Source organism: Mastacembelus armatus, chromosome 20, assembly GCF_900324485.2.
Source record: "Mastacembelus armatus chromosome 20, fMasArm1.2, whole genome shotgun sequence".
Lineage (NCBI taxonomy): Eukaryota > Metazoa > Chordata > Actinopteri > Synbranchiformes > Mastacembelidae > Mastacembelus > Mastacembelus armatus.
In genome coordinates, this window is record NC_046652.1 from 13,007,604 (window position 1) to 13,031,786 (window position 24,183).

General features: G+C 39.6%; 3 protein-coding genes across 5 annotated transcripts in view; all 3 read left to right on the top strand.

Annotated features, from left to right (window-relative positions):
• The window catches only part of arhgap21a (Rho GTPase activating protein 21a), an 85,457-nt gene extending 70,866 nt beyond the window's left edge, over positions 1 to 14,591 (top strand). For all 3 annotated transcript variants that reach the window (XM_026291957.1, XM_026291956.2, XM_026291958.1), the window contains 17 exons: positions 2,629 to 2,775; positions 2,869 to 2,971; positions 4,006 to 4,042; positions 4,599 to 4,718; positions 5,052 to 5,351; positions 5,648 to 5,712; positions 6,144 to 6,289; positions 6,554 to 6,696; positions 6,789 to 6,947; positions 7,333 to 7,411; positions 7,526 to 7,599; positions 7,871 to 7,960; positions 8,042 to 8,167; positions 8,263 to 8,304; positions 8,764 to 8,869; positions 11,058 to 11,089; positions 12,710 to 14,591. In XM_026291957.1, the coding sequence (XP_026147742.1) occupies positions 2,629 to 2,775; positions 2,869 to 2,971; positions 4,006 to 4,042; positions 4,599 to 4,718; positions 5,052 to 5,351; positions 5,648 to 5,712; positions 6,144 to 6,289; positions 6,554 to 6,696; positions 6,789 to 6,947; positions 7,333 to 7,411; positions 7,526 to 7,599; positions 7,871 to 7,960; positions 8,042 to 8,167; positions 8,263 to 8,304; positions 8,764 to 8,869; positions 11,058 to 11,089; positions 12,710 to 14,398 (3,458 nt within the window). In that variant the 3' untranslated portion in view covers positions 14,399 to 14,591. The remainder of the gene's footprint in view (positions 1 to 2,628; positions 2,776 to 2,868; positions 2,972 to 4,005; positions 4,043 to 4,598; positions 4,719 to 5,051; positions 5,352 to 5,647; positions 5,713 to 6,143; positions 6,290 to 6,553; positions 6,697 to 6,788; positions 6,948 to 7,332; positions 7,412 to 7,525; positions 7,600 to 7,870; positions 7,961 to 8,041; positions 8,168 to 8,262; positions 8,305 to 8,763; positions 8,870 to 11,057; positions 11,090 to 12,709) is intronic.
• Positions 14,592 to 17,975: 3,384 nt separating this feature from the next.
• On the top strand, positions 17,976 to 20,702 carry apodb (apolipoprotein Db). Its single transcript, XM_026292427.1, has 5 exons — positions 17,976 to 18,098; positions 18,874 to 18,989; positions 19,085 to 19,206; positions 19,434 to 19,519; positions 20,198 to 20,702. The coding sequence occupies exons 2-5, from the start codon at positions 18,879 to 18,881 to the stop codon at positions 20,428 to 20,430; spliced, it is 552 nt and encodes a 183-aa protein (XP_026148212.1). The 5' UTR covers positions 17,976 to 18,098; positions 18,874 to 18,878; the 3' UTR covers positions 20,431 to 20,702.
• A 932-nt stretch (positions 20,703 to 21,634) lies between these two features.
• otos (otospiralin) lies at positions 21,635 to 23,021 on the top strand. The gene is made up of 3 exons (XM_026292652.1): positions 21,635 to 21,692; positions 22,172 to 22,195; positions 22,834 to 23,021. Exons 1-3 carry the CDS (start codon positions 21,635 to 21,637, stop codon positions 23,019 to 23,021), a joined length of 270 nt encoding a protein of 89 aa, XP_026148437.1.
• Positions 23,022 to 24,183: the final 1,162 nt, after the last annotated feature.

A 24,183-nucleotide genomic window follows, 5' to 3' on the forward strand; every position in this document is an offset into this window, starting at 1 on the left:
GTTGATAATATTCTGCAGGTTGACGTTTCCTTTAGCAGTCTACAGCTGGCTTTAAACCACAGATGCAGATGGGTTTAGCCAAGTTGAATGCTGTTCATCCTCTCATTTACTAATAGTAACTCATTTACTAATAGTAACTCATTTACTAATAGTAAGCCTCCAAACTGTCTGATTGTTGTCTAAGCCCCGCTTTCTTAGTCACTGTTGTTATGCCTGTCTTGTGCTCTTCAGTGGCATAAGGCAGTTTACAAGGATAAAGATAGAACTCTCAACACTCAAAATACTTAGTAATTTCTGAAACAATAAATGCTTTATTTCAGCCAGATATAGACAAAGTATGATTCTTATTTCCAGACAGATAGACAGACAGAGTTTTTGCTGGAAGATTTTATCAGCTTGGTTGGCTTAAAAGCTAATGTAGCATACTTGTATGTATTTAACATTGCTTTCCACTTTGATTATTTAAGGCTTTTTGCCACAATTCCATTTGCTTTCTGTCACAAGCACCCGTCTTTACTGTGCTCATTTCATGCCCAGATTCCCATTGACTGTTTTTCATCAGCCCTATAAAGTGACTGCATTTGAGCCAGCAGCTCACCTTTACCAGTTGCCAAATTGTCTGCAGGTGATCTGACTGCAACCCCTAGCTTCAGCTACAGTCCTACAGTCTGTCTCTGAGTCCAGGACAGGCAAGGAGTATTTGGGCCCAACTAAAAGCCCAATCATCTGCTCCCCATTTTTCATTTGTTCCAGATTTTAAGGACTCCAGTGATTTCACCTTGAGCCAGAGCTACTGCCACAGATAACTAATTCCAACCGTGATGCTGTTCTCAAGGTGGCCCAACTGAAGAGACACTGCCATCATAGATGGAAGCATGCACCAGTATCTGACCACCATCTAGCTCTGCAGGTGTAGCAGTTTCCCTGCATCCCAGAGCCATAGTTCTCGCCAGTGCCAAAGCTACAGCCACCCAGCAACCCAGTGCCACATTTGTCCAGTGATGATTGTCCAAGAATCACAGCTACCCTGGACCCTGACTGAGTTCCAGCCTGCTCCTGACCCAATCCAGCCCTGAGTATATTCCTCGGTCCAAGAGCTGGCCATCCCCATTTACACCATGTCTTGTTTCTGTCTCTGCTGGTTGGAGTTGCTGACACCATGCCTCTTCCTGTTCCAGGCCTCCTGTTGTCTAGAAAGACCTGCCCACATGAACCCCTCATCCATTCAAGAGAAGGTAGTCCCAATCAGCCACTCTCTGTTAACAACACTCCTGTACAATAATCAACTGTCCGTCCTCACCAACATCAAATCAGCTCTTTCCTGTCAGTGGGCCAGCGTTTTTCACCAACACCATGCCAGTTCCTGATGGCTTCCTGCTCCTGAGTCAGCTGTTGCGACAGATATCACATCAGCTCCTGACCCTAAACTCATTCCTGCCGATATCCAGACTGTTGCCCAGCCTGCTGTCTATCCTGTCGTCCGGCCCGTTCCAGGGTTGGCCTTTCTGGCCAATGTATAACCCGGTTGCCATCTTGGCTGTGCTTGCAACTGGCTTCCTGCCTGTTCTCCAGGGGGATTCCATCTTTTGCCCTTGGCTTACTTGTCAGCTTCCTCCAGAGGGTCTTATCTCCCATTTTGACCAACTACCCAGCATTCAAAGGGTTTCCATTTTTGCTGTCAGCTTCCAAGCCACCTTCAGAGGGAATCAGACTTCGATGCCAGTCTCCTGCCTGCACTCCAGATGGTTTCTGCACATGCCACCATCCTCCCAAGTGGTCACTGATTCTTCTCTGGCCTCAGCTTACTTCATGTCTGGTCCCACAGTGGCCTGCCTCAGCAATATCTTCCTCAAGTCTGATTTAGAGTCTATTTTCTGTTAAGAATCCTTTGCCAAATCAGTCTGTCAGTCGAGATTTTGGTTTTTAGCACCCAGCTTTGTCGCTTTCTGTTTTAGTAGTTTGTAAAATGTATGTAGAAGAGCTTTCATCTTACCTGCTAGAAGTATTTTCAGAACTTTTGTATGTTTGTCAGTGTTAAGCTATTAGTCCTTTAGTTTTTGGGTTTTCTGAAAACTTGTTTATTCTGATTTAGCGTCTGGCATAGTCTGCTGGTTTTGTTTTGACGCTGCTGACACAAATAAAGGCTCTTTGTTCTCCCATATGTCTCTCTTCCTGTGTTCATGCATTTGGGTAGAAAAATGACTAGTTAAATACGAACCTTGACATTTAGGATGAAGAGTAGTGTGTTTAAAAAATATAATGCTGTTTTTCCAACTGCAATTGCTGACTTGCCAAGAGCATGTTTCCACACATTGAAGAAATGCAATGGCTGTGGTAGTTGTTAGTAGTTTATAACATCACTTGCAAATCCACAAATTAATGTAATGTCCCTCGGCTCAAGTGTAGATAGTAAATTGCATAGCCGTACATGTGCGCCCACTGTCTAAACCATTCTTTACACTTTGCCCCATTTTAGGTTGTTAAAAGAATTTTACCACCTGCCCTTCATAATCTTAATGAATGCATAATGTTTTAATAAAATGTGAAGAAGTCCAGCATGTGTGTTTTTTCATCAACACCATTCATTGTTTTCTTGTCTTGTAACTGAAGTCCTGTTTCCATCCTCAGATGAGCCATCTAGTCCTAGTATTGATCAGGACAGCACACACATTCCTGCCTCTGCTTTGATATCTGGAGCACCCATTATCACCACTATCCCACCCAGCCCTACGTCTACATCCCCTCATATTCAACGGCAGCTCTCACATGACCAAGGTAGTCTTTTTATATTATACCTATGACATTTACTGAATTTGACATTTCAGGTTATTGAACGTTTCATATTATTATGTGACCCTCTCTTAATAGGTTCCCTCCATCTCACAATTATTGAGTCGGATTCTGGTACAAAAAACGAGCGGTCCAAATCTTATGATGAAGGCCTAGATAGCTACCAAGAAGAATGCAGAGGGTAAGGCACAAACATAACAGCATCATTCATTCATCCATCATCTATACCCGCTTATTCCTAACCAGGGTCCCAGGGATCTGCTGGAGCCTATCCCAGCTCTCTTTGGGCAGGGGTCCACCCTGGACAGGTCACCAGTCCATCACAGGGCCACATAGAGACAAACAACCTCACACACTCACACTCACTCCTATGGGCAATTTAGAGTCACCAATCAACCTGACATACATGTTTTTGGACTGTGGGAGGAAACCAGAGTACCTGGAGAAAACCCACACAAGCACAGGGAGAACATGCAAACTCCATACAGAAAGGCCCCTGATGGGTTTACGAACCTGTGACTTTACTGGGAGTAGTAAAAGTGCTAACCACTAAGCTACCGTGCTGCCCACAATAACATCACCGTAAGAATAAAAGATTGGGTGAAATTTAAACAAACTAAACACTTTGAGTCACTTTCACACCTAGTGTATATCTCTTTTGGTCCTATGGCCATATTTACCCTGACATACAGTATTACCATACAAACAAATTTAGAGTGTTGGCTCAGAGTCATATGGGCTGATAGGGAATTTATTGGCTGGAGAGTTTTGACCCACATAAGGAAATCAAATTCAAAGTAAAGAGTGAGTCATGCTACAGTTTACTCTAAGCCTTATTACAGTAAAGATATGCTTCACTGAATGAAATATGACAGGTAGAAACAGAAGACTTTTACCATAACATACTATAATGGGTAACATATTATACTGTGTGGCCACAGGATTGCATTCACTTTTTAATGAAAAGAGAAAAGAAATATTCAAGTGACAGACACGACACAACACAATAACTCATAAAAATGTATTTACTGAAATGACATTACTGTGGTAATAGTTTTGAACAATTCATTTATTCATGTCTTTTTTCATCTTCATCATCGAACAAAACTTCACTTCTATTTAAGCACTGTGTGAGCCCTGAGATTTTATTGCTCTAATGTCTTAATACTTTCAGCTCTTTTCTGTCTCATAGCCTTTTTTTCTGTTTTTCTATAGGAGATCTTTGATACCTGGACTGAAAAGTTTGAAAAAGGTGAGTCCAAATATTATTAAAAAATGAGTTTGTTTGCCAGCTTATCACTAACTGGCTCACCTGCCACATGACAGGTTTATCTGCATTTCCTGCTTGGAGGTTTATCAGCCCTGTAATTCAAATCCAGAAGATAAAACATCTCCCAAGATGTTTAACAAATTATTGGGACAGCTGTAAAAGCAGCATCAACCTTTTTTGGTCAATAATTGATAGAACATATTTATACATTATTTATACATAACATAGTATTCAGAGTACTGCACATCCTTAAAATTTTAACTCATGGACAACCTTGTCTTGCTGGTGATACCACTGAAGCCCATACCATTATAGCATCTGGGGGGCTGAGAGTTGAATCTACTGTAACAAGCTGTTCACCAACCTTACCATTTCTACCAGTATTTTAACCATGTGACCCTAGGCCTAGCAGAATGTCATGTGATTTGATCACGCCGACATGACTCGGACATGATAGACTCCTAAGGGTTCATTTCTTTAACAAATTCTTCATTCTTCAAGTGTTTCCTAAGCTGTTTTATCTTCTGATCCACTACAGGCTGTGGACAGGTCATCAGAGGATTCGGGGTCCAGGAGAGATTCTTCATCAGATGTCTTCTGTGATGCTACTAAGGAGGGCTTGCTACATTTTAAGCAGCTAAACACAGACAAGGGCAAGGTGCAGTAGCCCTTCTATGACTACACTCATACAAGCACCGATTCATGTGCACACATATATGACCAGCTTGGTTTATAATCATATACAGGTCTGCCCTTGTTAGACTACATCTACTTACTTTTTCCTGATGTTGTTCTCATCCAAATGTTTGACCAGTTAGAGCTCATAGCTTTCACGTTCTTCGATTGGGTTGTTTATTGACCTCGAGGCAGCAGTTATATGCTATGATGCCAAGAACCGCAGTATTTGTGACATGACAATAAAACACTGTAGTTAACTTTGTTCCATTGTGCTTTTTAAAACACATCTCTTCCTCATGACTTATTTTTGCAGCGTGTCGGAGGAGGTATGCGCCCATGGAAACAGATGTATGCTGTGTTGAGAGGCAACTACCTCTGCCTATATAAAGACAAAAAGGAGGGGCAGGCTCATGCAAATTGCCAGACAGTGGATGAGCCCCTGCCAATAAGCATCAAGGCATGTCTGATCGACATCTCCTACAGCGACACGAAGCGTAAGAACGTGCTGCGGCTGACCACAACAGACTGCGAGTACCTGTTCCAGGCTGAGGACCGAGAGGACATGCTGGCATGGATCAGAGTCATACAGGAGAACAGCAACTTGGATGAGGAAGTAAGAATTGTGCTGTTAAACTGTTCATATTATCAGAATAAATATTTTGTATTTTTTGCTTTATGCACAATCCACTGTTTCTTAAAATAGACAAGTTCCCTCTCATTATCATTTTAAACCCGTCTCCTCCCTGTTTTGAGGACCTAACCCAATAGCAGCAGGTTATATTAAGATTCGTCTTTTGATCTGTCTTTTGTAAGGGAATTGTTGTACCTGATATCTTAATCAGCTGCTCTCATGTCTTCTGTTCTTCTCTGCTCCTATTTTCCTTCCTTCCTCTTCATTTTATTTTTAAGAACGCAGCCTTCACCAGCCATGACCTCATCAGCAGGAAGATCAGGGAGTACAACACCTTGATGAGGTAAAGGGGGGACTACACATCTGGGCAACTTCACACAGTGATGGATATTTAGATCTACAGTAGTCTCAGAAAGTATTCAGACCCCTTCAAATTTTTTTTGTACCCTTTATTACTGTGTTGTAGATTTAATTTGAGATTAAGTGGCAAAATTCCCCATACCAAAAAAGTACAATAGTATTCAGAGCTTTGATTCTTAGTCCCTTAGTCCCAATTACAACCTCACGTCTTAGGTAAGTCTCTACGAGCTTTGCACATTTGGATTCAGGCAGCTTCTCCTGTTTTTCCTGACAGATCATTATCATATTACTAATATGGGTTATTGAGACTAGACCACACCTTTTATCCATTTTAAATTAAACTTGCAACACAGTAAAGTGTCGAAAACTTGACAAGTCACTGCACGTGTTGATTTCTGTCCTGTTCCTACCCAGTCCAACAGGCAGCAAGACGGAGCCATCACCCAAACCCTCACGTCAGTCGCTGAGCATCAGACATACACTGCTGGGAGGTAAAGGAGAGACCAAATCAAGTCCACACTCACCCAAATCTGAGCAGGAGAGGAAGAGCATGCACAAAGGTAAGAGATGACAAAGTTACCGTAAACATTTTATGTGTGACACCATTTTGTTTTTTGTCTTTTGCCATAGAAAACATTCTCTCCTTGGTGCCACACAGAAACAGTGAAAGATACTTTACTTCCAGCTGCATTAGAACGTAGTACAAACATTTGATGTTTATACTTCACTTAATTGATAAATAGTAGGGGTCGAACTGAAGTATTATTCACTTCTATTGAAATACTTCAACATTTATGTTGTACTGTGTCTTACTCTGTATGAAGATGAGACCAGTCCTCCCAAGGATAAAGGCACATGGAGGAAAGGCATCCCTGGGCTGATGAGGAAGCCTTTCGAGAAGAAGCCATCTACCGGAGTCACGTTTGGAGTCAGACTAGATGACTGTCCGCCTGCACAAACCAACAAGGTCTGTACTGATTTAATTTGCAGTGAAAATTTTCAGTAAAACTCAAAATGGTTAAATACTCTAAACATTTTGTTCCTTTATGTGTCCTTTAGTTTGTGCCTCTAATTGTGGAGATCTGTTGTAAGCTGGTGGAAGAGAGGGGTTTGGAGTACACAGGCATCTACAGAGTCCCAGGAAACAATGCTGCAATCTCTAACATGCAGGAGGAGCTCAATAACAAGGGCATGAATGATATCGATATCCAAGATGATGTGAGTATAACTTTATTGATCCACTGTAGCTTTAATTAAACTTTCCTTGGACTCTCAGGTTCCTGTTGCTCATAGCTGCAGTTTGGTTTAGATACATGCACAGAGGTCAACAGTAAACTGTACAAGTTGGAATATTCTCCACACTATACTTGCCCTGGATGTGTAATTTAGCAGTCTTTAAAGATATATTTGTGCATTTATAATTATTAAATTTTGACTGCCAAAGCATGATAAACCTGCATCTTACCATCACTAATATGACACTAGTGCAGTAATTCGAGCTATAGCGCCCTGATGGTGAATGTGGGGTTCAAGGAATATGCTTCATGCATATTTAATACGTTTCCATTTTATTCTAAGTTTAACATCATCTCATGTTTTACAGAAATGGAAAGACCTTAACGTAATCAGCAGTTTGCTCAAGTCCTTCTTCCGCAAACTTCCAGAGCCCTTGTTCACCAATGGCAAGTGATTTTTTTCAGAGATCCTGTGCGCCATCTAGAGGCCAAAAATATGAGCTACAACTGTGTCTGTATTTTACTTCCAAGCTTTGAAAAAAATGTTATTTCTATTTTCAGATAGATACACAGACTTCATAGAGGCCAACAGAATAGAGGATCCAGTAGAGAGACTCAAAGTGCTCAAGAGACTGGTGAGTTTGTCCGCCAAGTAATTTCATTCCTTTTTTCCTGTTTTTCCCTGTTTCCTTGTTTTATATGTATATTTTTATTGTTTTAATGATGAATTCATTTAAAAAGCATTTTACATTATTTTTCTTCTTCAGACCATGAATTTGAGTATTGTAAGCTTAGAATATTCTTATTAATGTTGTTAATAAAATAGATTTTTAATTAATTTTTGTGTTTGGCATCTGTGTCCCGACCTGTTCCATAATGTTCTGTTTTCTCCCTATTTCATTACAGCTTCACGAGTTGCCAGATCATCATTACGAAACCCTCAAGTTCCTCTCAGCTCACCTGAAAACTGTGGCTGAAAACTCAGAAAAGAATAAGGTATGCAACTTAATATTTTCATTTTAGGCTTTGTTTGAGGATTACAACTATACAATTAAAATGTTGCTTCTCATATTTTAGATGGAGCCGAGGAATTTGGCCATTGTGTTTGGTCCCACTCTAGTTCGCACCACTGAAGATAACATGACCCATATGGTGACACACATGCCAGACCAGTACAAGATTGTGGAAACCCTCATTCAGAATGTGAGCATTAGATCTTTGAGTGTCCTCTTCACTTATTGTCACATATATAAAATATGAAAACTACATTTCTCATGCTTTTTTTTTTTTTCTCCTAGTATGACTGGTTTTTCACTGAAGATGGAAACAGAGATCCAGTGGTGAGTACGGGCACATCTGCCATAAAACACTTTTCTTTCAGCTCTGAATGTCATAGTTTTGACTTCAGGCATTCCCAGATAATAATTCAGAATACTTCATTTTGAGGCAAGTGATTTTGCAAATTTACACAAAAAATGAGTCAAATTTTTTGCAGTCAAAAACTACAAAATCTGTGAGCAGTCCAGCAATATCCAACTCAACAAAGGTGCATGATGGCAGAATTTGATGATGAATTTAGTAATCTGGACACAGATCTGTACTCCTCCTTACTATTTTTCAACGTGTCAGATGTAGCAAGTAATTGAAAAACAACATCTTTACAGAAATTCATAGACTTTTAGGATTGCATTCATCTTTACATAAATTTGCAGATGTTTCTGTCTACAACTGTCTCTAAAAGGTCCTAGTACCTAGTAATATAGTCCTTAATGTAGCATAATGTATTTTTCTCCCTGCAGACTGTGGCTCAGGAAGAAAGCGCAGTTGAGTCTCAGCCCATCCCCAACATTGACCACCTCCTTACCAATATTGGTCGTACAGGCACATCGCAGGGTGAAGTATCAGGTAACACGCTGCCTTCGGCAGACCAACTTTTTGGTGGGTTAACCTTTCTCTACCCTTTCACGACTGAACACTGTGGTCAGGGCGAACAGTGGTGTTGAACTAGGGACAGATGTTGATGATAATGTTGCTTTTTCCCTAGGCCAAGCTTTGCCTTTGCTTTTCTGGCTGTTGCCATTAGATAAAAATGTCTATGGCTAACCATGAGTCCAAAAGCCTGTGTGGGTTTTCAGTTGGCAATTTATTTGCATCACTCAAAAGATGTAATAGATTGTCATGCTTCTTCATTTGCTTTTGGAGATCTATCCTTCCTTTTGGTATTTTATATATAAAACACTTAGATAGACTTAGATGCCCTTTTCCTTTTTTAATCATCCCTTTGCCTCTGGGCTGTGATTTCTTCCCTCCTTTATCCTGCCTACTGTTGCACTAATACGGCATGTTCTTTCCCACATCAGAATATAGATGTTTTTACAGTGAAAGGCGACCTCTGATCCCTCTGTCTCTAGTGAGGCTCTGTCGGGTGTCCTAAAGGCTTTCCCAGCATTCACACATACTGATCTTGACACAGGCCAAGTGGGAGGAGTCTATCACACCATGATGACACTGATGGACTCTATAATGTCCGTGATGGACAGCTGGGACTGTAGGAAGAAGGAGGATTGTTGCCCCCAGTGTAGCTGCCTAGTCTGCAGGAACCCGCAGTTGTTTTAAGCACAAGAAATTCCAAAGAGAAAATAAGCAATAAACAAAGAAACCATGACATAAAGGGAAAGCGACGCGGCTACACGGTACTGTACGGTGTCCGGTGTTGTAGGTTTTCTATCAGAGTATACCTAACACAGGCCGGTGCTACTGTCTGAAAGGCTCTTCGCTGTCTCTCCTCACTGTCCTGCAAGCTTGCCAACGGGAGAGATAGCATGGTATGGTTTCTATATCATCAGTCAGTGTGCACCTGCATATTGTGCCATCATCTGCGTTATAAGGGGTGTATAGGGGGGCTTGGCTATGTCCCAAACACACAAAATAAAAAGAATTAGTTATAAATCACAAGTAGATTGTAGGTGAGGACTGATTATAGGTTTTCATTGCTGACACTCTCCCTCTCATGTAGTGTAGTGTCTTTTCATATAGCTAGCCCCTCTGTGACCCCGTCACTTCTCTTTTATATTGTTTTGTTTCTTCCATGGCCATCTCTGTCGTCACTGTCACTGTTGTCATTGCAGCTTATGTCACCAGCACATACCACTTCATCAGTTCAGCTCGAAATCTGAGAATATTAAAAAATCAAGAGGATTTACTGTGTTGACACAAATTTGTTTCAGCCCAGATTAGAAGTGTCACTCTTTAACTCCTCAAAGTCTGCAGACCTGTAACATAAATCATATACCTGCAAATTTTGATTCTTCTTTAGTCTTGATGTTAAAAACTGAAGGACTAAATGTTCCTACAGGAGTTAAGATCTTTTACATCCTAACCTAAAAAAATTAAAAACACCATTTTTGTCAAGTGACAGCAGTTAGTGAATTAAAATTTTTATTTAAGCCAAAAACGTTGGGAACCACCAGATGACACAACATTCAGTGGTGTTTTTTTGTTACAAGAAGTTAGGCATTAAAAGAAATGTGGCTTTGGTATCTGTGCTAGTATTAAAATAATTAAACAATGCCTCACCTGTTTGTGGTTTCAGATGTTTTTAGTAATAAATATACTGATAGGTTGCACTTCTGCATAAAATGTAACATACAAAATGAAATCCTGAGCCATCCTTGTGTTGCATGGCACATTATCCTCACTGTTCTGCTGTTAAGTGTATTTGTTGTATTCATTGCTAAAGTTGCACTCAGTATCACGAAGAAATCTGAGGAAAGATTAAGAATGTGTACACTTGACCTGCACTGGATGTTCAGGGGTGTGTTATAGAGTTGGGAAAGAACATCACATGCCAAGTACATGTGGACCTGAGTGTAACATAGAGCTCATCTGTCCCTGTGTGCAGCATGGCCTGTCGTCTGCTTTTGTGTGCACTCACTTGTCATCAGTCTGTTCTGTGTTTTCTGTCTTCACATGTTCTTCTCATCAACATGGTTCTCCTTTATTTTTCTCCCTGATTCATTTTCCAGTTGTAGACGTGTTCATTTATGTTTTCAAATCACCAAACATGTCCGTTTCTTCTCTCTTTTACCTATAGATTCACCGACTAGTGACTCAGCTAAATCAAAGGTGAGTGTGTGTGTGTCTAGTGTTAACCCTCTCAGGCCACAGCTAGAGTGTAGGATGGAGGGAGGTAGGTGATGAGTAGGAGAAATATCTTAACCTACAGCCAAGTTCAACATCAGATAAAATTATCAGAGCCTACGCTAAAGGCGTTTCACCAAAATCACTAAACAAAACATTTTCTCACATACCTCTAGTGATATCTAGCCATACAGATGGTGTGCAAGTGTTTTAGCACGCACAGCTTTAAAGAACTAAATCTAAAAACAGGGTCACAGGTAAAGTGAAATCTGACATCACTAACACTGATAACCAAACACAGTCTGACAGTGTCAGATATGTAAGATCAAATTCTCACAATGGGGCTCCAGCAGATCCCCATAACCCTAAATAGGAATAGGTATAGATAATGGATGGATGGATTCCAGATAGTGCACATCTTGATGACCCACTGTCACAGCCATTCAGTAATAACATTTTTAAAAACAAGACTACAACTATTCTCTGTGTGATCCTATGGTGGTGCTTTGAAGTACTGTAAATGTTAACATTAGCATATTAACATGCTCTGCAATGACAGTGCTAACATGAAGATAATGGTTGTAGATATAATATTCACCATCTTACCATTAGCATTTGCTGATTAGCACTAAACATAGAATACAACTAAGGCTATTGGAAATGTTGTTAGTTTTGCAAATATTTGCACACAGGCTAAATAGAAAGTTTGACTGGTGGCAATAAAAGTTAGAAAATCACCAAAGATGTGGACTGACCACACTGCTATGGCTATATGCTATTTTCAAAACATGAGAGCAAAATTGTCCAGTCCAACATAATATTCAACCACAATTTTAATAAAAACCCATCTTGAAATCTGATATGGAGCCCAATCTGCTGTTATTGCACAATGTGAAGGGGCTTTTACTCACTGGAAATGCCCACTGGAACTAATCTCTACTGAAGAAATAGTTGCAAAAAGTGTTGACTGAAATATCAATAGTCAAAAGAGATGTTGTCTCTCTGCATGGCTAGATATCACCAGGGCCAAGTAAAAAAATGTTTTTATGGCTGAAAGTAGGTGCACGTAAAAATCAATCTGCTTTATACTGAGCAAAGCCTGCTGTGCATGTTTTCATGCCAAAAGTCATCTGTACCATTAAAAGTCCAAAATTGTTACTGCTTAGTGCAACAACAAACTTAATATTTGTGACAGATAAGCTCAGGATTTTGTACCTATTTTTATATTGTATATAATTAGAATAAAGCAGCTGCTTTCCATCATTGCACTCCTGGTCAGTGACTGCTTGTCTTCCGCTTTAACGTCAGTCATGCCAGATCTCAGGCTTCGGCTCAAACTGTGCTACTGCTTCCCTTGCTTTTGCTTTAAAGCTGGCATGTACAACAGTGATTGTGCTCCCTATCAATGATGCCTGTTAATGTTCCTCTTTCTGTCCCGTTTTCTGGTTTGTGGTGCTTCATGGGAGCAGGTGGAGTACAGATTTTAGTTTTCAGGCAGGGGTAAAGGGTTTATGTTCACTTTGATGTACCCCTTGTGTATTAAAGATGCACATTCTAATATTCTCTTTCTGCTCTCTTTCTCCCTCCACCTTTCTCTTTCCGCAGGGTTCCTGGGGCTCAGGGAAGGACCAATACAGCAGAGAGCTACTGGTCTCCTCCATCTTTGCTGCAGCCAGCCGCAAAAGAAGGAAGTCAAAGGAGAAGCCGCAGCCTAGCAGCTCAGACGATGATCTGGATGTTGTGTTCCCCAAGAAGGAAATCCCTGGCCAGAAGCCAAACCACCACAGCCTCCAGGCTGAGGCACAGAGCAAGATTCGTTCTAGCCCCAGTGGGAAACCCAGTTTAAAGCAACAAGTACGAACAGAAGAGAGAAAGGAGAATGGGAGAACTGTGGAGCTGACCCCTAAAGCCAAGAGAGAGCATAGAAACTCTTTATCCCTGAAGGAGAAGACTCCCCCTAGACACCCCTCATTATCCCCTTCTCCATCCCCCAATACCTCTGCCTCTTTCAACAGTTACCAAACACCTCCTCACAGGAAATCATCTCTGTCAGATCCCCAATCTCAGCTGGATGAAAACAGCTCAGACCTCGGGACCATGAGCTCTGGAGTGTCAGTACCACGGCTGCGTTCAAAAAAGTGGACTACAGGATTGCCCCCTGATCTTTCTGCAGGAATATGTATTGGACTGGGATCAGGCACAGGAGCATCTGCTGGCGCAGAGGTGAGCTCCATCACCTCAGACTATTCCACCACTTCTTCTATCACATTCTTGACCGGAGCAGAGTCCAGTGCCCTCAGTCCAGAGCTGCATGGGGGGGAAGAGGCAGATGATGAACGCAGTGAGCTCATTAGTGAGGGGAGACCCATGGAGACAGATAGTGAAAGTGACTTCCCAGTTTTTGCTCCAGGGAGTGGCAGCTGCCAGTCAACACCCTGCCCAGAGCAGAGTCAGGAAAAGACTGAAACAAGAGGTGGTGTTACAGCTGAGGAGAGCACTACACCAAAACTGGAAGCACGGCGCATTTTTCCATCACACAAGATGATTGAGTGTGACACTCTCTCCAGGAGGTGGTCCCTAAGGCAGAAAACAGACAGTGAATCATCAGTGGAGGGTGCAGCTGGGTGTGGGGAACGTAGTGAAGGCAGGACGGAGTCTTCCAATCGATTGTCTCGAGTCTTAGAGGTGATGAAGAAAGGTCGATCCACAAGCAGCCTCAGCTCATCCTCACGCAGTGAGTCAGAGCGACCTGAGCCAGCTTGGCACCTTAAGATCACAGAGCGGCTCAAGTTTAGATTACGTACATCTGCTGATGATATGTTCACCCACAAGAGCCGAGCTCCAGCTGCTCGTGGAAAGAAGAACATCCGGCGGAGACACACCATGGGTGGGCAGAGAGACTTTGCAGAGCTGGCAGTCATTAATGATTGGAGAGAGCAGGGTGGGGTTGACCAGGCAGCTGAACTGTCAGCTCTGGACCGCCTCAAGCCCAGATGCTCTTCCCAGGACTTCTCCATTCGGGACTGGATTGCTAGAGAGAGGTGTAGAGGCTGTGAATCTAATGTTGAGGTTGCACCCAAAGCCGTCCCTGAGGATGATCAGACAGAAGCTCAGGATGTTGCTTCCGAAGGACCTCCACCTTCTGCGTCCCCGCACACCCCGCCACTAACAGAGGAGCACGTTAACAGTAGTGGACTGCAAGGAAAAAATAAGCCCTCTCTCGGGGCAGATGCTCACCCACACAAACTCTCTGGAGCCCAAGTTGTCCGCTCACGGTTCTACCAATATCTGTGAAACAGCAAGAGTTGTCCATCTAGTTTGTCTGCGAGAAAAAACTAAGAGAGAATGAGTGCATAAATGGGTGGATTGGTTGTTAGCACTGTTGCCTCACATCAAGAAGGTTCCTGGTTTGAAACCCATCAGGGGCCTTTCTGTGTGGAGTCTGCATGTTCTCCCTGTGCTTGTGTGGGTTTTCTCCAGGTACTCTGGTTTCCTCCCACAGTCCAAAAACATGTATGTCAGGTTGATTGGTGACTCTAAATTGCCCATAGGAGTGAGTGTGAGTGTGTGAGGTTGTTTGTCTCTATGTGGCCCTGTGATGGACTGGTGACCTGTCCAGGGTGGACCCCTGCCTTTCACCCAAAGAGAGCTGGGATAGGCTCCAGCAAATCCCCGTGACCCTAAACAGGAATAAGCGGGTATAGATGATGGATGGATGGATGGATGGATGGATGGATGGATGGATGGATGGATGGATGGATGGATGGATGGAATGTGTAAATGTACAGGTGTGGATATTTTAACCGAGGTTACTGCACAATATTTTTTTCTACAAAGAATACTTTATGTAACTATTGTACATAGTGTGTATAAGCTGACTTTATTGTTACTGGAGTACTTCTGAAGAGATGTTTATGTGTGTAATTCCACTGATATATTGGTCATACTGGAACAGACATGGAACAGAAATGGATTTCCTACTGCAAGATCATACTCTACTAATGCGAGAATGTGACTTTGGATGTTACAGGACAGAAATTGACTCTGAGGTAAAAAGGTTTTTTTTACTAAGGAATCATGGTTCAGCTTTTCCTAACATACATGGTATGAAGAATGTATTCTTTTTGGACTAACACTAGTTGTTTGTGAAAATATTGTCATTTTCACGACAGTATGTATGTGTTTTTTTATTATTATTATTTTGGCTGTACTTGAAGTATATGGATAATAATCGAGGGCTGCTTTCTGAGCTGGGTGCTGTGGGAAGTTGGGTTTTTTTTTCACAGTACAGTCACAACAGCCAGATATTAGCTTGAGGGACTGGAGGATTATTAAAGTTTTATTAAATAAAGAGAAAAACAGTAATGACGTGTTGATACTATAGTATGTAATGCTTGGTACAGTAGTTTTTATTTTCAAACTTTGTCCAGTTATAGTCCAAAAAGTAAGTTTTACATGTCTTTTTATTTCAATAAGAAAAAGTGCCTCTTTTTTGTTTCTTTTTTTCTACTTTTTACCAGCATTTGTCAAGACAAAAAGGAATTTAATAAATATATTTAGGGGAGAATAATTTCATGGGCATTCCACAGATTTTTTTTTTTCCTGTTTAGTTAAACTAATAGCAAAAGAACTGGATTTGAATTTTTGTCAATGTGTATTGTTTCGTTTATGTTTTTCTCATTTCGCACTCTCTATTTTCCAAGTGCAGTAAAATGCATGGAGGCTAAAAATGTGGGAGAAAAAAAGAACAGATTTTTTTGCGGCTGCATGAGACAGTGTTCTCCTGAAGAGTGAACATTTCACCTGTGGACAACAAAGTATGGTTGCAAAGCTCTCCCTTAACAAACACTGGAAATAAATCATTTTTATTATAGTCTGTTTTGTCTAATTGATTTACATGCAAGCAACATCTGGGAAGAATCACATACATCAGAATGATGTATTCATTGCCACAGTGATGTGTAAATGATGATGATGTGTATGTGTTTCTTTGTTAAATGAAAAGGCTACATAGATTTAGGGAAACTAGCTTGTTCCCAGTGTCCTAATGTAAAAAACAAAACAAAAAAACACATATGCATGTAAAATAAAAATAAGAAAGCTTTCCTTGATTAAATGTATGAGTTGGGTGCATGTTAAAATGTTAGATCCAAATAAAAAAAAAAATACTTGTGACATGGAGGCAAGAAGAAGAAAAGAGTGCACCTCAACTAAAATTAGTTTTCAAGGTAATATCAAAACCTGAGCTAGTGGCATCAAATTGTTATTGATGTAATGGGTGATGGATATAATCAATTAGTTATCAATATACAAAATACCCTTTTCCCAACACATACTGTATAGCATATATTTTTTTTATAGTCATTTACTTATTTTTACAACTAAAGCTGGTTAGTTCATCAAAAACTAAAATAGATGCAGAAGCTAAATTTAAAAAATATCAAAAATATGAACGGAGCAAGGTCAGTACTTTGAGAGTAAGTTTATTAATCAGCATGTGAATTTTGTTTCTCCAACTCAAAATTGAGCGGTCATGGTTCAACATTTAGAGTACGACCCCTTCACAGATTTTTTGTCCTGTAAAGGAGAGCTATATGCATAAGTGTACAGAAAGGTCTAAATAATGAACATTTAACATTAACGGATCATGTACACAACTATAAAACATGTTCACCGATAGTTTACAACACTGTTGATATATGCCTCTATCATCAGTGATTAAATGGCTGTGATATTTCATTTGCTTGCATGTTGTGAGAGGAATACCACACAGGTAAGATACAGAAAAAAACTATTTCCTATCATCTGACACTGGTCTTTTTGACATTAAATTGAATGTCATAGTCTTTACTGTACTGTGAACACACTGTCAGCAATATCATCCACATTAATAAGATGCTTGGTGAGAGATCCCGTGTTAGACCCACCCAGTTCTTTAGATCAACTGTCTTATGTATACATGCACAAACAAGGAGCCACAGTTACATCCTGGTAAACACCATTACTTACATGAAATGGGGCAGATACAACACTGAGCCGTTTAATCACACTTTTCTAAACAAGATGGTTCAGCATGTTGTTCAGGATAGTGCTGCCCAACACAAATATCTTCTTTTTCCATCAGAAGTTTCTTTAAAAATCAATATGGGAGGTTACAATGGTTGCTATATAATAATATTCCTTTGTATCTTACTGAAAAAAATGGTAGATATGAATAAAGATATTTGGAACCAACATGTATAAAGAAACATTTTAGCACAAAACTAAATTATTTATATTCCTTCATCAGTATAATAGTACTGGTACTTGCCGTCTGAAGCATTTTTCAGCTAGCCCAGGGCTCGACAACCCACATTCCTCGAGGGCCACTGCCCTGCTTGTTTTCCAACTTTCTCTGACGTACTAACTCCTGCTTACCTGGATCAGGTGTCTGCAGCCAATCAGAAACTTACCATGTCACTTTGTCTCCACCCTCATCTGAGATGGTATCTTCCAGTTTATGACTGATCGAACACACCTGATCCAAGTCTATAACATTTTAAAGGATGCTATAATCACATATTTACAAAAAACAAACAAAAAAGAAACTGTAGAAAGAAAAACGCGGCCTATTTTGCTTAAATGTTGTAAACAAATTAAACTAGGTACAGCAACTACATGACATTTGATTGACAAACAATTTTGTTCAAAAGCAACTTGCACTAAGTGCATCCAACCCACTAAAGAGAGCATAAAAAATACTGAATACAGGCCTGAATAAAGAAAAATATTTAACCCTTATACAACATCTACATTTTCACTATTGTGCTGTGTGTTTCGGAATGTGCACATGATGACAATTACCTAACAAGCTCCCTCGTGCTGTCGGAGTCATGTAACATGAATAAGCTACCACACCCAGTGTTTGTCCCAGATGGTGATAAAAACTCTGAGTCTCAAGCGCTTCAAAAAAAGTGAACTGCAGCCTGACATCTTAAACTCTCCTATAACTGAGGTAAGCAAGTTTTATTTATTACAAGTTTGTTTTAATAGTAATTCTTTTGAGTGTTGATTACTTTATGCATTTAACCAGACTTGTTTTAGCTGTATATTAGTCTATCATTGTAATTTTATACAACTAAAACTGAAATCATATGAATAATCATATGAATAACTAAAAAGATCATGTTTTGTTATTGTTACACAATGGCCTGTATGAAACTTGAACAGAAACCAGATCAAGTGTGGCAACCTGTTGAGCTTGTTGCGTAAAGAGACCGAAGAAAAATTCATCAACAACTAATGTAATAAATGTTTTTGTAACAAACATTTAGTCTAGAGGTTGAGGGAAGAAACATGAGATGTGTGACGTATAATATATATATATACATATATATAGAATAGAATTTATACATATATATATATATTGTCAACAGGGTAAAATGGAGCAGGAACAAGTAGAACAAAGGGAGGACAAGACAAACACCAGCTAAATGAAGCTAGGGATTTTTTTCAAAAACAGGATAAAGCTACTGCAAATTACAAACAATAACACTAAGGTGCAAACAAAACAAGAGCACAAGCTGCAGAATGGCCCAAACAAAAGGTTGTACCTGAGACATATCATGGTAGCACAAACAAAAGAAAGAGAACAGGTGACTAGATAAATAGCAAATGCTAGGCACAGACACAGAGCAGCAACATATACAGTCTAATTCAGAGATATGTCCAACCTATGTTTCTCCAGAGCACTGTACTGTACCTTATGTAATCTTCTCTGCCTCCTGAAGGAACAATGGCCACTGCCTACCTTCTCCTCCTGCTGCTCCCTCTGGTGTCTGCCCAGACCTATCACTGGGGTCCCTGTCCTACTCCGAAAGTACAGCCAAACTTCAACCTTCAGCAGGTAACACAAGTTTACAGAAAATACTGATATTTATGCACTGAAGTACATTCTATGCACTGAAGGACACAAAACTAATGACACATCTCTGCAAACAGTATCTGGGGAGATGGTATGAGATTGAAAAGCTCCCTGCTTCCTTTGAGAGAGGAAAATGTATCGAGGCAAACTATGCCATGAGAAAAGATGGTACGGTCCAGGTGCTGAACTCTCAGTTCTAGTGAGTATTATCTCTGCACAGTTCATGTTTTCTCCTGAGAACAGTGGGTGTGGGGAGGACATAACATGTTGAGCGATGACAGTCGATTCTTTGTGATTGCTCTGAGTGTTACTGGCTGACCTGAGTTGTTTTTTACTAATCTTATTTCTTCCCACCTCTACAGCATATTCCTCAGATTAGTTGTTTTTGAAGTTTAACTTTTTTTGCTGTCTTTCCTTTTGCCTCAGCAAAGAGAAGGTGAGAGTAGCAGAAGGGACAGCAGTGGTTCAAGACGTGAGAGAACCTGCCAAACTTGGAGTCAGCTTCTCGTATTGTAAGTATGTTTGACTATAATTATATCATCCTCTTTACATTTGTCATTTTGCTTCACTGAGCAAACAATAGGGCACCCTGGTCAAACAGCACATACCTCATTGCATTCATCATGACAATCACAATGAGCCTGTCTGTCAGTGAGGCCCTTGCATTATTATTTGTGATTTTGGCCTGAGGAGTTTTCAGCAGATGTTTATTTTCTTTTCTGCCAGCATTACATCACTGGACAACTCTTAAGGTGAAGAAGTTCAAATCCCATGGTCAACATAGATTTAAAGGTTTTTAAAACTTCGATGGGCTGTCAGAACTTAGTGCCCAGTCCAGCTTGATTCTATATTTACATGCTCCTCACTACATGCATAACATCTCTATACATGTTATATTTGCATTTGTTTCAGACATGACCGTGTTTTATGCATGTTTCTTGCTCTCACTGTAAAAACAGTACTGTTGGTTTTGACTGTGGCCTGGGTACATGTCTACCAATGTTATGTACTCTAATAGTGCTTCCTCAAACATAATAAAATTTAAACATTGAAACTCAAACACGAACTCATTGCAAAAATTCCTGGAAGCAGTTCTAGACCCTAATATTATGTCTAATTTGGACTATTGCAATTTTCTGTACCATGATGACACATTTTTAAGATTCTCATCATTTTGTCCTTCCTCCTAGTTACTCCCTACAGCCCATACTGGGTTTTGTCCACGGACTACACCACCTTGTCTGTCGTGTACTCTTGCACAGATATCCTTCGCATTTTCCACGTTGACTACGCCTGGATCCTTGGCCGGTCACGGTTCCTGCCTCGAGACACTGTCAACTATGCAAAAGCCCTGCTGATCAAAGAAGGAATTGACATTGTCAAGATGACGGCCACAGATCAGATGGGCTGCAAGGATAATTAGGCACTCATGGAGATTCCCTTTACTGCCCTGTAAGCAGATGTGGTGGGGCCCTAACTTTTCAGGGTGTTGTCAACTTACTGGACTCCTTCTGTGTTAGCTGCTCAGTATGAATGACGGAGGAAATGGATTTATAAAACCAATTTGTTTGTTATTTACTTTATGTAGCAACTTAGACAAATTGCATATATGAATATATATCATACTCTAGTTTTCCATTATAAACAATAATGTATATGTGATTAAATAAAATTGTGTAGCCTATTTAAAAGTTATAATTTATCTGTGTTTTTTTATTTGTCTTTTATTAGATGAAACTTTCTCTGAATATCAGTGAAAAGTGGTTTTGAAAAGTTGCATGCCTGGTTTATGTAGTGAAAATAAAATGTCACATTAGAATATTTTAAAGCCTTTATTTTAGTCATTTTAAACATGAACCTTATTATAATTTCTCTAACCCTGAGATCTTATTTTGGCTAAACAGTCCCAAATCCAAATCTGTTCAGTTCACTTTAATATCTATGACAAATGGGTCAGAAAACTTAAAGCCAGAACCAGCAACTGGACTACTGCTCAAAAATTACATAACCAAGTGTAAGTTCTGAGGTACAGTCTTAGTGGTGTTTGAGCACAAAGACATGAATGCACTGTAAATAGGTTTGGCTGAACATTTTCTCTATGAAGCCTGGCAACGTACAAATTTGCAAACATTTGCAGTATTTATCTTACATGGATCATTTCTTGCCAAATGTGTTCTTCCATCAAAAAGGGAAATATGTGTACCTAATACAAAAATTTTAAAAAAGAGTGTGGACAGATTTTACACCACCTGGAAATATCAAAGACTTCTCTGTATAAATGCTGCAGTATCCTGGGGAAGGTTTGGCTTGATCCAGTTGTGTGTGGTGGAGGTGGAGATCCACTGGCTCTTTCTCCATTGAGCCCAACACATCACAAACCACAGTGAACTCGCAGATGAACAGCAGCGTCTCTCTCCAAGGATTCAAAAACCATTTACAGGTAAATATGTACAATTAGATTTTTTTTTTCTCAGAGATTCATAAAACATTATAGGTAAATATGAGGACACACAAGTAAAAAAGGCTGCTATTGCATATTGGCACTGCAGTGTATTCATTTCAGTTATTGAAGTGATAGTTGTAATATACACTGAAAAACTAGAGTATCATGGTCTTAGGAGTGCAAGATGAAGCAGCTGGTCTGGCTCTGTATTCTGCTCGGCCTCTTTGCCTGTCATCTCAGTGGTGAGTTTGTCTTGTCTTTAATCTTGTACAATAACACTCTGTTGAAGGGAACAGTTAATGTGTTGTGCCAGAAGTTTCAGTATTTATATAGAGAAAAAACATTGGAGTTAAATTATAAGACAAAGTTTGCTACATGAATGTACATTTGTTTATCAAAATAGCTGTAAATCATGTATTATTCTCTCAAGTGTGACCATCGCTGATAGGAAAGCACATGTTTTTGGTGACTGCTATATGTACAAAGAGGACTCTGTTTGATCATGAATTCCTCCATCTTCAGTCTGTGTGTGTGTGTGTGTGTGTGTCTGTGTGCTTGATTGGTCATGAATAATATTTGAAGAGGGTGCAGGTACCTTACATTCCTATGGGAGAAATCTGTTTTCAGTTTTCCTGATTTGAATCCCGTCTTTGTAAATGGAAAGCCCTGAAATGCTTGGAAATGTTAAATTTTCTCCTCACTTCTCTCTTCCTCCTCACAGAGGCCAGAGTCATCCCACAAGGAGGTACAGTACTGAAATAGTACATGTCCTTGTCTACACCTTCATATTTTCAAATCTGACACCTGATGGTGTTGTGTGATGAGAATCTTAAACATCTAAACTGCCTAAAACTTTTGCATAGTACTGTATATGCAAAAAAGCCAGCAAAAATAAATAAATAAATAAAAAATGAAAACCATGTGAAGATGACCCCAGTCAATTCCAATGCAAATAATGCATCAGAAATTACAAACTGTTGTAACAGCATTGTTTTGTGGACTCAGGATACTTTTGTCTATTTAAATATTATGATATAAAGTCAAAGTAGATTCTAACTCTGATTTAAATGGTAGGCTATTAATTTGGCCGCTTTAATCTACAATAGTCAGCTGTAAAAACTATGCATATTTTCTAGAGATGATGTGTTTCACTGGCAAAATGTCTTGCTACAACTGAGAAAAGCTCTGAAAGATCCAAAACACCACCTGTGAATGTTAGATATTCAGATCAGTAAATGAGGGACCCCAAAACTTTTTTTTTTATTGAAAAATTCATCATAAAGTCTAATAAAGTAAAATATGCAATGGTATATAACAGTGAGTGTACTAATGTTTGAGAGCAGACTTATTCTTTTGGGCTTCTGTTTTCCTGACCTGTTTTAGTTCCATATGACGAACCACCAGCTGTTCCCTACTGGCCCTACTCCACCTCTGACTTCTGGAACTACATTGAATACTTCAAATCAATCGGTGCATACAACCACATTAATGAGATGGCCCGGGCCTTTTATGCCCACCAGCCTCTTGGAGACACCCTGGGATATGAGACCAACCAGGGACATGAGCACTGAGACAGATGGACAGAGCCAAGAGAAGATGAAAGAGGGCAGGAGGAAAAACTATTGAGACATCCTAAGTATAACAGAATGCTTAGAAATTAAGTAGAGTTAAAAGAAATCATAGCATGCTAAAAACATTTTCTTTCCCCAAGTATGTTAATGTTTGAATAGCACACAAATATAGAGTAAGTAGCTCTCTAGTAAAAATTAATATCATCATGTAATATCCCATGAATAAATAAAACATTTCACAAGTAATGATGTAATTATTTCATTTTATTTTCCTTTTTGCTATTTTTTTTCTCAGTCTACCAAATCTAATTCAATAATCAATCTATTTAATATTCTGTTTTCCCTCATTTTACTTTTTTATTTTTTGCTGCTACTGTATCTTAACCCTCCATTGCGTACTTTATAACAGCAATGTCAAAAAAAATGTTTGCATGAGTTTTCTCATCTACAATGGCCTGTTTGCAGAAATAATATAATTTTTTAAAAGTCTAGAGGATATGGAACCACAATTTTTTGGTTATCATTTAGGTTTTTATTTACTTTATATTCTGCTGGTGTCTGCAACTTCATCAACCATATGCTGTGTGTGCGTACTGTGGAAGCTACATACTATCTATGGAAAAAGGGCCAGACAGTAAAAGAACAGTAGTGCAAATAAATAACACATTCTGAGGTGTAAAAAGTTGTTTCCTGACATGATTTAAATAATAAATATATATCGTGTCCACGGCTAGAGATGCCTTACACAACTTTAATCCTGATAAAAACTTTATTTTAAAAACTCAATATGTTTTGAACGTCACTATAGTGTCATTCATTCATCCATTATTAATACCTACCTATTTCTATTTAGGGTCACAGGGATCTGCTGGAGCCTATCCCAGCTCTCTTTGGGGGAAAGGCAGGGGTACATTCATGTGCAACGCTAGATTGCTCCCCTATTCCCTTCTATAATGCAAGCAGCGTTCTGCCCAAGCCTATCTCTCTATATGTGCACGCATAGATAGCCTCATTACACTAAGATTGTTGCTTTTATCAGCAACCAAGCTAAACTCAAAATATTTAGGACAGGAGCAAATGTGTAATTTTAGGGGTGCTTATTGATCCTGACTAAAATAGAACATTTTAGTCACATGTTGGAAAAAAATGACAATGTTGATAT

What these genes read in the sequence shown, in the direction of transcription:
- apodb (XM_026292427.1), top strand. Translation starts at nt 18,879, where the DNA reads ATGGCCACTGCCTACCTTCTCCTCCTGCTGCTCCCTCTGGTGTCTGCC. An exon ending in GTGCTGAACTCTCAGTTCTA is followed by an intron (nt 19,207 to 19,433) that starts GTGAGTATTATC and finishes CTTTTGCCTCAG; the next exon opens with CAAAGAGAAGGTGAGAGTAG. An exon ending in TGGAGTCAGCTTCTCGTATT is followed by an intron (nt 19,520 to 20,197) that starts GTAAGTATGTTT and finishes CCTTCCTCCTAG; the next exon opens with TTACTCCCTACAGCCCATAC.
- otos (XM_026292652.1), top strand. Translation starts at nt 21,635, where the DNA reads ATGAAGCAGCTGGTCTGGCTCTGTATTCTGCTCGGCCTCTTTGCCTGT. An exon ending in CTTTGCCTGTCATCTCAGTG is followed by an intron (nt 21,693 to 22,171) that starts GTGAGTTTGTCT and finishes TCCTCCTCACAG; the next exon opens with AGGCCAGAGTCATCCCACAA. An exon ending in CAGAGTCATCCCACAAGGAG is followed by an intron (nt 22,196 to 22,833) that starts GTACAGTACTGA and finishes GACCTGTTTTAG; the next exon opens with TTCCATATGACGAACCACCA.